Raw genomic sequence first — 12,507 nt, 5'->3', positions numbered from 1 at the left:
AACTGTTTGTTACGTGGGTGAGATACAAATCTCTCATTTCCTGAGACTGGTGCAAAGAAAGGATGAAAGTCAAGAAAAATAAAAAGGCAAATACCAAGATCTTTTAAGAACAACAGACTTTTAAGAGTAAGAGTACTTTAATAAAACTATCAAAGTTTTCATATCACTAAGGAACTTTGAGAGGAGAAAAAGATAACTCATTGAGATGCTCTCCTGTGCTACAGAACAGACTATCTACCACTACCTTTCTCATTTTAGTGAAAGCAAATCTATATTTATAGTGCAGTTGTACTGAATACCAGGGAAGGCTTCAACTCTGTAAGAGAAAGACACTCAAAATTTTACTTTTTATACTAACAATCTCCAGTTGGTGGGGTTTACTATGATAAAGGTATTACAGGACAATAGGTTTTCCTGTGATATCAAAACAACAGTATTTAATTTTAATGTGTTAAAAATGAATACTCCCTTTCCCCAATCTGTGCAAAATACCACTATTAAAAAAAAGAACATCTAGGAAAAAATTAAAACAAAATCCAGCAAGGTCTAAAGCCATCCAGACCTCTCTCCAATGACTCTAGACATTTGAGATAGTGTGGTAATGCTGTAGCTATGCTCTTTGTACCAGCAGTGACAAAATTCATATCAGCAATTACAGGCTGCTTGTTAAAACCATTTTTGAAATGCCAAAGACTTTAGAGGACGCTTTTATCTCACACTGCATGTCTTAGTGGCTGTGACAGTCTATGCCAGGTGTCCCTAGACAGGTCAATCCAATAACCTCTTTTGGAAACCAAGAAATCCATTGGCCAATGCCATCAAGAGCAGAAATCGAAAATTTAGCAACAGAAATTCATCAAAATCACCGAACTTGCATTCAGGGATGAGAGAATGCATGCACCTTACACAAAGGAAGTCAGAATGCCACTATTTACATCAAGTCAAACTTCAATTTAGACATCTAGACCCAAATAAAGATGGTGAATAAAAGGGAAGGTGTCAGCTGACACAGAGACTAGAGGAGTATCATGGGAGAGGGCAGAACTTACTGCATAAATAATGGTACCCTCTCCAGTTTGATGCAACAGTGTTTACTGTTATGGGAAAGGTGGTTGGAATGCTTTCAAAACATTTCAATGTATTGAATCATTATTACTAATCTCAGATACTAATAAATTTGAATTCTACTTTAGATTATATATTATATTCTTAAAATAACTGTCAATGCCTTTACTTAACTTTTTGATGTTATTACGCTTAGCTGAGGAAAAAAAATTAATTCGTGCATTTTGCCTTTGCTTAAAACCAGATCCCTCCCAAATAAAGGCAGATGAAATTGAAAACAGTCCTTAGCATGTCACTACATCCTCTTCTCCTAATACCTCTCCTCTCCATTGGAAGCTGATGCTGACTGGCTTTGCAGTATATTCCACAAAATGACAAATACAAATTATATTTAATAACCCTGTAGTTTTGACTTTGAAAACAAATTGGTCATACATGATATTGAGAGGCTGACAGAGTATATGTGAAGATGCTGTGTGGGCAAGCAAGAAGGCAGAACTTATGTCAAGAAGCTCTGTAAAGAGCTGCTCAAGATAGTTCTTGCTACTCAACACTCGGCATCTTGTGCAAGACAAAGAAGCAACAAGCAGAAACAGTACTCTTTCTGAGCAAGAGCATACTGGCAACACAGCCTTTCATCTCTAATCTAATTCAGATTATTAGTTAAACCCAAGAGTCACCACCATTTCTCTGTTTCTGCGCTTATTAGTTTGGTATGGCTTGGTAGGAGCATTGAAGTAGACTTGGTAAAATAGTGGTCTCATCACATGAAAAGACATATCTGACAGGTTTATTTTTTATTCTTTTTGAAATACTATTGCCTTAAACCTGCTATTTCATCTAGATAGAAGAATTTATAGGCCATTTAGCAAGCATGCTAAAGAAGTGTGCCAGTCAATTCATAATGATATATAACTTGAAATGTTGCTGTTATACCTTAAGGCTTCTGGCAGAAGGTGAAAAAGAAGGTCGGGCTTATTTCAAAAGTGTCACTTCCAATCAAAAAACAGACTTTGGGCTAGATTCTGGTTTGACAAAAATGACACAGATGAGGAACTTAAGAGGAGCATGAAGCCAAAAAGTCAGCCTTTATTTTCTTAGGTAAGAAAGGAAAAGAAAGTGCCACACATATACATAACGGGTGGCATAGCAAGAAATAAAAGATGGATTAATGACAAGTTCCTGGGTTTTTTTACTGAAATTGGCCCACATGCCTTATTTTCCCTAACTGGTTTTTGCCATAATTCTTGTTTCTAGTACAGCTTGAAGAATAAACCTGTTGGTAAGCAGCGAATATACCAACAGCAGGAACAAAATTTTCAGCAGTGGAAAAATCAGTTTCCATCTGATTTTTCAATACAAGGCAGAGAGATTGATGTCTACAAGGTCCCAGTCGGAAATGAAGGCCTCTACAGCTGGAGAGCTTATTAGGGTGAGGGTTCAGTAACAGCTGATCACAGGTAAGCAGCAGAGAGAACCTAATGAACAACATCTACAGCTGAGAATTACAGTCCTAGAGGTCTGAAACAGAAATAAAGTCAGGTGTCTCACTTATTTTTTCTGAGGCCTTTACAGAAGTTTTGCTTTCTGATTTTCCATAATTAAAACCAATGCTATATCTAGCTTATATTACAAATCTTTAAAAGGTTTGGGTCTCTTCTAGGATTCAATTTATGTGACAAAGCAGATGACTCAGGAACCTGTCTGAGCTCTGTTAAACCACTGAAGAGAGGAATGACTGCAGGCTCTTTTAACACCACTCACCTTTATTGTGAAATGAGGAGAACACTTGTTTCCTGTGATCCTAAGGGAACTCCTTAAGTAAAGTAATTTGAAAGGTGTTATAACTATGATTTGAACAAAGACACATCTCTTACTAGATTTCAAGATGTAGGGAAATTGCTATTAGTATAGACAACCAATGTCATTAATGAAAAATAAATTCCAGTTTGTTCTTGAAAGGCCTTTGAAAGAAGCCACATTTTATACTACCTCTCAGTTCTGTTCTTCTCTTCAAGTGACTTACCCATGACTGAAACACAACCTAGAAAAATTGAGATAATTGTTTCCTACATCCTAAAGCAAAGAAATTAACATTTACTTTCATTATATAGAAAGCCACTGAGAAAGCAACTTAAATGTCAAGTTTCTCCTGTTTTATGTTTTAAGAAACACACTCCCTAGCTGTATAAGGAATTTTCTTTTAAGTATGGAAAATTGCAGCTTCATCCACATCCTTTGTCTAAATTGATACATCTGGCATTATTATTCATGTTCATCATTATTCAGTAGTTTTGCTACTAGTAGTGTTAGACACTTTTATCTAAAAATTAAAAGAAACCCCCATAAATGCATAAATGAAAGGAGTTCAAGAAAATACACACTTGAGAAACTAAGCAATAGCAATAATGTAATAGGAAAATATCAAAATTTCATTCACTAAAATCTGAACATTTCCCCCCCCCCCAGTTTTGTAAACCTTATCTTCTGAGGAAGACTGAAACAGAAATTTTGTTATTCAAAAACCCCACGCACTGCCAAAAAAGGAACAATACCTCTACCCTCAACACATACTTTCTGGGGATATAAAATGTAGCAACCACAGACTGGATACTACTCCTCTGTACTGAGGTCTCACAGCTCAGAGGTGTATCTGTGCCCTGACCTTTGCCTGACAGAAAGCTAAAACTCTCAAATATTAAAGGAATCACACAGGTAAATGACTGAAGTTTTAATTCAGGGCTGAACTCCATTTTGTGTATCTACAAGTGACAATAATAATGAGCCCAAAGAAATATTTGGTTCTTTGTTTGTGAAGAACTTTTCGGAAAGGTATCTAGGTTTGTATTGTCTAGTGTGAATGATCTATTAAAAGTAGCCTGAAGCTCAGTGCCCTCTCTTCATGGGCATCTGCGTAACTGATTACTATAATATCTTTCTCATCTTTCATTTCTTTGAAGTTTCCTTCCACAGGTTCCAAATCCATGGTGGTGTGCAGCGCCTCCAGTGTTTTAGATGTTGTAAATCATTGCATCCTATGAAGATTCCATAGGCATTCCTTCATTATTTACATGTAAAACACTGTCCATCATGAGCATGATCATCAGAACTATAAGATATTTCAGAGTGCAAGAGCTTAGCTGCTGAGACACTTAAAGGAATGAGCACTCTAAAAATAGCATCCCAAGGAGAGCACGAGATCTGTTCTGAGGGACAGAATAAGCAGCAGGTAACAGCTTAAGCATTGCAACTGAAAAGAGATTATGAAAGGCATTACTTGGAAACATTTAAAAGTCTTGAAGAAAAACAATGAGATTACTGTAAAAAAAATAGGTACATGTGCAATACACAGGGCTGCAGTCAGCACATAGGGAGAAAATGTATTGTGAAAGGACATGGGAAAATAATCCTCCTGCAGAAGGTTTTGATGAGCTTAGTATAGATGGGTGAAATCTAACTAAACTGAGGAAATCAATATGATGACCCTGTTGTTAGGGACTATTGCCTGGAAAAAAAAAATCCCCAAAACCACCCAAGAATACTGATTTTTCTTGACACACAGAGAAATAGTTAACAGGGTATTCCTGCCTGCAACACAGTCTAGAATAAGATAATGATGTGGGTTTCCAGTTATTCCTACTTTTCAGTAGTGTGAGTCTACAGGTAGTCCTGAAAAACCTCAAGACAGTGACAGAGCCAAAGAAGCAGAAAAAACATTTTTTTTTACACAATTGGACAAGATGGCTTCCACAAAAAAAGCCTCTGAATATACCCTTACCACACTTTGAGTTGCTCTATGCTATTAATATAAATGCACGGTTACTTGAAAAATATCGTTTTGCTGTTCCACTTTTGATGGTAACCTGGGAGAGCTGTTTTTAGCATGGTGATCTCACTGCTATTGTTTTTAGTGGCATTCTAGTTAACTCAATATATTAACTTGATAATATACTTCAAAACATTTGGTATGGTCAAAAACAGTCAAGGATCATGGGGTGAAAATAACCTGCATAAGGCTCACAAGGCCTCCTTAAAATTTCTAAACTAAATAATATTCACACGTGAGAACCTGTATATGGCAAGATGACATAAGCTGTCCAGATTTAAAAGAAATTACATGAAAGAAGAAAAATCATTAAAAAAACTATTTCTGATATTTGCAAGGCAAAGCAGTCCTTCGCACCACAAAATCAGTTCCGGAATTGATATCCCTGCCACAGAAAAGCCTAGTAATCATAAACCTGAAAATATGTGCATAGTTTTACTTCTCTTTGGATTTTAAAATTTATATAAAACTCTTCAACTAGGGAAACACAAACAGCTCTGAAGACACCTTTACCATGCTGTGTGCTGATAATGACCACTCATAGAAACAGATAAAAGATATCTAAGAGCAGGCAGAAGAATGTACGTTGCAAAGGCAATCAGTCAAAAGAGCTTAGTTCTTTGGCCTGGAGGAGGAGAAAGATCTTTTACAGGGATCCTTTAAAGTAAAGAGAAGACTGACAGGAACATTGAAACAGTCAGTTGCACAGTTAAAAGTATGAATCCAAGATCCAAAAGTCACAGAAGAAATATAAAAGGAAGACTTAAAAAAGACTTTGCATAGTGTGTGTGTGCATGCGTTCATAAACAGAGCATCAAAGACCAAGACAAGTTGTAGTGTGACTCATTCATATCCAGACATGCTATTTTTTGTTCCTGCACCTTGAATAACTGCAAGCATAGTGTGTGAGAACGGTTAATTCAGGAACAGGGATGATGATTACTTTATGGAGTAAAATTAGTTTGCTTTGGCATTTTTAATCTCACTGCATACTAATACAGGAATCCAAACAAAAGGCCGTAATAAATTCAAGTTATCTGATGACTGAAGTGTTTAACTAGAAGAGTAGGGGAAATTAAAGTCTTACTAGTCAGGAGTGCTGCATTTTCCAGTAACCAAATTTTAGCTTATTAATGTTCCTATAACTTTTCCACATTAACACAATTTGGCTTTATGAACTCATGAATATTTTCAGTACCAGTTTACATAATTTATTCAAATACCCAGTGCACCTAATTGCTTACTCAAATACATATTTTCTTTGAGCAATCTGAAACAGAAAAAAATTAAAATGCAAAAAAGTGACTAAGTGTAGGAAGAGATGGAAAATTACCTGCTGCCAGTACAGGCCATCTAGAAAAGCTCATAAAGCAGTAGCCATTCTTATTGCTGTTTAGTGTGTGTACTGATACAACAATGTCTTTCTCTGCAATATAACTGTCAGCATTCCCCAAATTCTAAGTTCTTAATGGCAAAAAAATGGAGAAAAATATACTCTGAAAATCAACCCACCCAAAATAATAACCCACAGCACCTCAAATAACTTGAGGAAACTCTCAAGACTACTTTTCAATCTTTGTTTGGTAACAATATTAAATATCTCAAAATAAATGCTTTTTTAACATTCACTCATATTGCTTGATTCAGTTCTGTACAGTATTCTTCCAACACAAAGAGGCACAGTACAAGACTTGCTTGGAAGCATATAAGTATACAAATATAAGCCTGATGTTTGCTTCCATCAAGGCCTTTCTACACACACGGGGCTATGTGGAAGTACAGTGTAAAGTATATGCAGATTACACTTTTCATAATAAATGGCTTCCTTTAATAGTGCATTTACAGTATTTATGGCATTCAAAGTGTACTCATGACTACAGTTTCCAGGTGTACCACATAATGTACAACTTTGTCAGGCAAACATATTTCATTACTCCAGAGCCATACTCCACTTTAAGCTCTCAGCTAATTAACAAAGTCAACAGTTTGGTATATTATGCATCATGCATTTTATTTCTAATACGGTGCATATATTTTAAATGATGGGCACTTCAACTACTCACAACACAGCTGCAAGTAACTTTCATTACCTGATCTTGTGATTTCTTTTTCTTCTTCTTCTTCCCCCAGCACCCTGAACTCTCTGTGTCTTTTCCATTGGCATCACCACAGAGTAATCCATCAAGTTCATCTGTTCCCATCTGCTGTCCCTGAGATGTTTCTGCAGCTAGCCTGTATGAGAGGTTCCTCAAAATGCACACACAGTTTTCAACGGTCTGAAAAGTATGACAAAAAGAAAAATACAGAAAACAAAACCAAAAAAAAGTTAAAATCCTTCCCTTTTTCACTTTGTATACAAAGCAGAAGGAACTTCATCTATCTTTGCACATACATTTTCCCAGCACAATTCTGAGCGCTCCCCAGCTTAAGATATTTAGAAATTTTTATGGTAGCAAATCAGTAGTCTGGACAACATTTTTCTGGGAGTTTTTTAATTGTCATTCTAAATTTCACAGTGGAGTCCCATGTGAAACAGATGTTGAGGTAAAAAGCAATCTAGAGAATCTGAACACTCAGAATGTCAGCAAACTCCCACCTCAATGAACAGAAAATGCTACAAACAGAAAATGGCAATAGGTTCTGTGTTTAGTTTTGTACTTTTAAAACCAGAAATAACCTTTTTTTCCTGGCATAAATTCTATGCAAATTACTAGAAAAATGGGATCTGAGTTCCATTTCACAAGTACCTGTAGCAAGAACAGATGACGTTTCTCGAGTCCAAGAAGTAAAACTAGAAATTTGAGAGTCTTGCTACTATTACTGCTTCTAGCAGATGGATACCTTGTGTGCAGCCTTTCCCTTTCATCCATTCTTCCCCCAATAGGTTGTGCCTTCTATAGAAGATGCAAGCAGGAATCCATAAATGGATGAGACCCAGTGGAAGAAAATTCACTTATAATTCAAAATAATTTCTGCATGTCTAAAAGAAGTTCAGTTTAGACTTGAAATGTACTCATTTAGTTGGTTCAATTTGGGTTTGATTATCCCTAATAAGAAGGATATAAGCTTAATTTTCTGGAGGCAGGGAAAGCATGGTTGAAAAAGCCATTCTCCATCTATTTATATTTATTTCAACTGTTTCTAAGGCTCCCTGGAGATAAAAAGCAATAGTCACTACATCCCAGCACTGCTGCTCCATTAACCCAGAACAGAATAACTGTGAGGCTTTCAGCTCTGTCGTATTCTGCCATATTTACCAGTGAGGCAAACAGATGGGGCATCGTTTACTTTCATATACTGTATGAGCTTCTGCCAGGTATGCATTCAGCACACATTTTTTGTGATGACACTAAGTTCCAGAGACAATAACTAATTCAGATTCATTTATGCAGGAATATTTATTCATCTATTTTTTAACATAGATGAAATTTCACAACACACCTGTACAAATTTGAAATCTCTGGCCAAAGACATAATAAAAAATGTAAAAAATATACATGTGTGCGTGTGTGTAGAAAGTGTTCTTAGAGCACCTTTCACAGCTGAAAGCTTTCCAGACATTACAGTGACCATGACTATTTTAAAAAGTTTGCTGCCTTTTTGACTTTTCTTTAACATAATCATACATGAATTTTGTTCAGTTTTGCCACAGTATGCTTAAGTTGAAGATTTGCATTTGTTGATTAGGATTCTAAACTTTAATTTTTCTTTTTAAAAATAATAGGTTTTGCATTTAAAATTCTTATTTTGTGGAAAACATAAGCTGAGTCCATCAGGAGGAAAATTTTATGCCAAATTAAAACTGAGGAGCAAACTTCTGAGGCTCAAATGAAACCAACAGCTTCTTCACTAAGGTGAACCCTTACAAGCCAAGAAAGCTGGTTCTAACCACGCAGGTGGACAGATTTCACTCCTTCTTTACTTGTACTTTTGCACTTTTTCCTTGTATTCCTCATTAGATTACAGACTAATGGGTTGTGGGAATTTTTGGGGTGCTTTTTCTCTTTAAAAAAACCCAAAGGCATACTGCTAGCTCAGGCATCCCTCTTAATTCCTCTCTGTCCCCTGAATTCACAGGCAATTTTCACCTATTTGATTCAGGTTAGTGACCAGAGATTTCTGGAGATTGTCCCTTTTGGATCTATAAACCCACAGAGTTTCATGTACAACTCCATGAAGGATCATTTGGAAACACAAACCCACTGGACTTTAAAACCTTGTTGCATAAAAGACTGCTCTCCTGCAATTCCTAGGGGTTTGCAAATGGACCAAGGTTGCCCTAGAGCAGCAACTGTAATTAATTTGGCACTCTATACTGAAAGCAAAAGAAACTGGCCTTTTTCTTCTTCTCTGTAATACTTTAATGTATTACAAATCTTCAGTTTATAAATGTTTGGAGTCTTTTTAATTAGGCAGTATCTTTCACCTTTGGAGAAGCTTGTTCATAACCCAGTACTTTCAGAGAAGTAAAGTTGACATAATGAGGGATCTTAACACAGTTGTTATTGAAAGCATTCATTGATCCTTCTCAAAGAAGAAATAATGTTTGCTTTACTGCAGAACTGCCTATTAATTGGCCAACTTTTTTTTTTGTTTGCCTTCTAAGCCTACTTCACTGTTATTAGCTCTGTACTACTAAAAAAATCAATTTTAAGGAAACTTAAAATTGTACTGAAAATGAATTTTAAGGTAAAACTGGCAGAGCAATGTAAGGAACTTCACATGGAATGACATATTTGCTCTTCTTAAACCAGTACCATATTTTCTACTTCAATAATTCAATTGAGAGGATGACATGCTTACCTGTGCACACTCTACAGGTATACACAAATACAATGCTTAGCACACAAAAATACACAGATCAGCAGAAGGAAAAAGAAAAGATGGGTTAAATTATGCTTTGCTAAGTCATCCCTTATAATGCATTTAAAAAAAAAAAGCACAAAAAACCTGTCACTTTATAGTTCTCATGTACTCGAATACCTGGATTTGCTCCTGAAAAGACAAAGATGACAAACCTTACTATCAATTTCACTGCTCCCCAGAGCAGACTGGATCACGTACAGCAATGCATCTGTCAGGCCATCACACTCCCTCATTCTTCTGCGGGCCTCCTCTCCAGCAGAGCTGACATTCCTGCAAGGCAACAGCAAGGATCACCATCTCCACAGCTCTCCTGCCCACCGCCCCGCCTGAAACCTTCTCACAGTAAACATACAGATAAAACATATGTTTTCTTTTCTCCTTTCATCAGTTCAGAGCTGTGAATAATGGAGACAGCTGCAAATGAGCTCAGGAAATGTAATGCAGAGGGGAACAAATGGAAGACATCAGGTCCTCCACAGGACAGGGCTGAGTGGCCAAGCAGCATGCGCCCACCTACACTGGAAAGACTTGTAGCCCATTAAAATTTGGAGAAGGGCTGATTGTTTCTTTCTTTTTTCTGTTTCTTTCTTTCTTTCTTGTTGGTTTTATAGTACTGAGAAAGCGTTTTTAAAATGTGCATATGTACATATAAATCAGGGGTTTAAAAGTCTGGAGGTTTTGCCAAAGATATCTTGTAGGAATTGAAGAGCCCAGTAGCTAGGGCTCTTAATCTGAGAGAAAAATATTATCAAAGTATAAATAAAACACCTGCTGTAGCTTGCCTCTCATTTTACGAGTGCTTCCTTTTTTTTCTCATTTTGAGAGAACATTATTGCCTCAATCTTCTCTTTACATAGTTACAATTTTTTTACATTACAAAACTTAAGACCTCAGACCATTATAATAATATTATAATACTTGTGATTCTTAGACAGGGTCAGAGGGCCTTCTGAACAAAATTATATAAACCAAATTAAAACAAAATTTACTGCATAACATAATGTGTCATAAAGTTCAAAATACTGACATACAAAGAAACAAATATGTATGAATGAGCATATATAAACACAATCTATATTTGCTAACATCAAGACTCCCTGAGAACAACTGCATTCAATTTTGCATAGCAGGTTTGATTTGGAAATGAGTGAATTAGCAATCTCAGTAAAGGGGTAAAACCTTTCACACAGACTCCTTCAGCAGAGGAACACAACCCTTTGCTGAGGTGGCTTATCTGTAGCTCCTCTCTCCCCATTACTAAAGTTTATACAAAGAAAGAAAATAACAGAGCGTACACTCTAGTCCTATGTATTTAATGCTAATGTATGGAAATGGAAGGGAGACACTGGCCCTTGGATTTGGGAAAAAGGTAAGGCACTTTCTACCTCTTACTCCATTTTCAATTCCCTTTGCCTTAAAAATGCAAAAAGGGCAAGAATCCTGGGAGGGGGGAATGAATTTCAGATGAAGAAATGTGAGAGAAACTTAGGAATAGTTTCCTTTCAATTCTTTCTTTGCTCTACCTACTTCATCCTGTTCTGTCTCCTTATCATTTAAAAAAAAAAAAGGCATTTCCATTCCCCCAAAGCACCAAAGAGACTTATACGTGGACAATCCTCCAGCTCATCCAATGCAGGTTCCTAATATAGAGGATTTTCCCACTACTATACTTGCATTCCCACACAGTCCTAATTAGTTCTGCTCTTCCACACACAAACTGCCCCGATTAATTTAATACTGGTCCCTTTATCTCTGAAGACAGCTCAACAGAAAACAGCCCAGGAGCACTAGAATGAATTTCTGTATTTTGTGTGTTGTCCAGTTCCTCTGGTCCCTGAACTCCACAGCTCTTCCCCTCCATCCCTGCTGCTCAGCAGGTGAGGGATTTTCCTCTAGTTCATGGGGAAACCTTCTTTTGTCATCTAGGAAGTGAGGTTTGGAGAATATCGACTGGAAAAACTCTCTCCCTTTGAAGTGAAGGAAACCTTCTGATTTCCCTTTGTGTGGCAGAAGTAAGAAGGTAAAATTATAGAGCATGGTTTTCCCCAGACAGTGCCCATGCCCTATATTTGCAAGGCTGGGCATTCTACCTAAAGTATATTTTGAGTAGACTATTCCCTTATTAAAGGTAACAGCTCCACTGAAATTGTGAAAGGGCAGAACATGTAGGAAAAGCAGAATCATGGATCGGAAAAGTGCATTGTGGGGTAGACAGTGAGGACAAGAGGGATTATTTGATTTCTATCTGAAATTCTATTCTCTTAGCCTCTAGGCAGATAAAGATAGAGATAGGTAGATAAATATAGATTGAGAGTGCTGAAGCACTGGACCAGGTTACCCAAAGAAGTTGTGGATGCCCCATACCTGGCAGTGTTCAAGGCCAAGCTGTCTGGGGCTTTGAGCAACCTGGTCTAGTTGAAGGTGTCACTGTCCATGGCAGGGGGTTTGAAACTAGATTATCTTCAAGGTCCCTTGTAACCCAAACCACTCTATGATAAAGAAACAGACTTGTATCCAGCCTACAAGAATAACTGCACAAATTACAATAGGAGGGTGCTGAGGAAGTGTTCTCAGCAAAGCACCTTTCTTTGCACCTCTATACATTAAAAAAAAAAAAAAAAGCTGAAATATTACTGAATCCTTTTAAACAGAGATAGATCTAACAGTCTGTACTTACATAATGTGTCCAGGCTTCTTTATTTTCAGCACTTACATATACTGAGTGCAAGTTTTCAAAATAGATTTACTTA

General features: G+C 36.8%; 1 protein-coding gene across 6 annotated transcripts in view; it reads right to left on the bottom strand.

Annotated features, from left to right (window-relative positions):
- CTNND2 (catenin delta 2) overlaps positions 1 to 12,507 on the bottom strand; it is a 514,557-nt gene that overhangs the window by 84,143 nt on the left and 417,907 nt on the right. For all 6 annotated transcript variants that reach the window (XM_017824127.1, XM_017824125.1, XM_017824130.1 and 3 more), the window contains 2 exons: positions 9,910 to 10,027; positions 6,982 to 7,167 (listed from right to left, as the gene is read on the bottom strand). In XM_017824127.1, coding sequence (XP_017679616.1) covers positions 6,982 to 7,167; positions 9,910 to 10,027 — 304 coding nt within the window. The remainder of the gene's footprint in view (positions 1 to 6,981; positions 7,168 to 9,909; positions 10,028 to 12,507) is intronic.

Source organism: Lepidothrix coronata, unplaced genomic scaffold (assembly GCF_001604755.1).
Source record: "Lepidothrix coronata isolate B3197 unplaced genomic scaffold, Lepidothrix_coronata-1.0 Scaffold109, whole genome shotgun sequence".
Classification (NCBI taxonomy): domain Eukaryota; kingdom Metazoa; phylum Chordata; class Aves; order Passeriformes; family Pipridae; genus Lepidothrix; species Lepidothrix coronata.
Note: the sequence above shows the minus strand (reverse complement) of the source record. Positions and strands in the feature narration are given on the sequence as shown.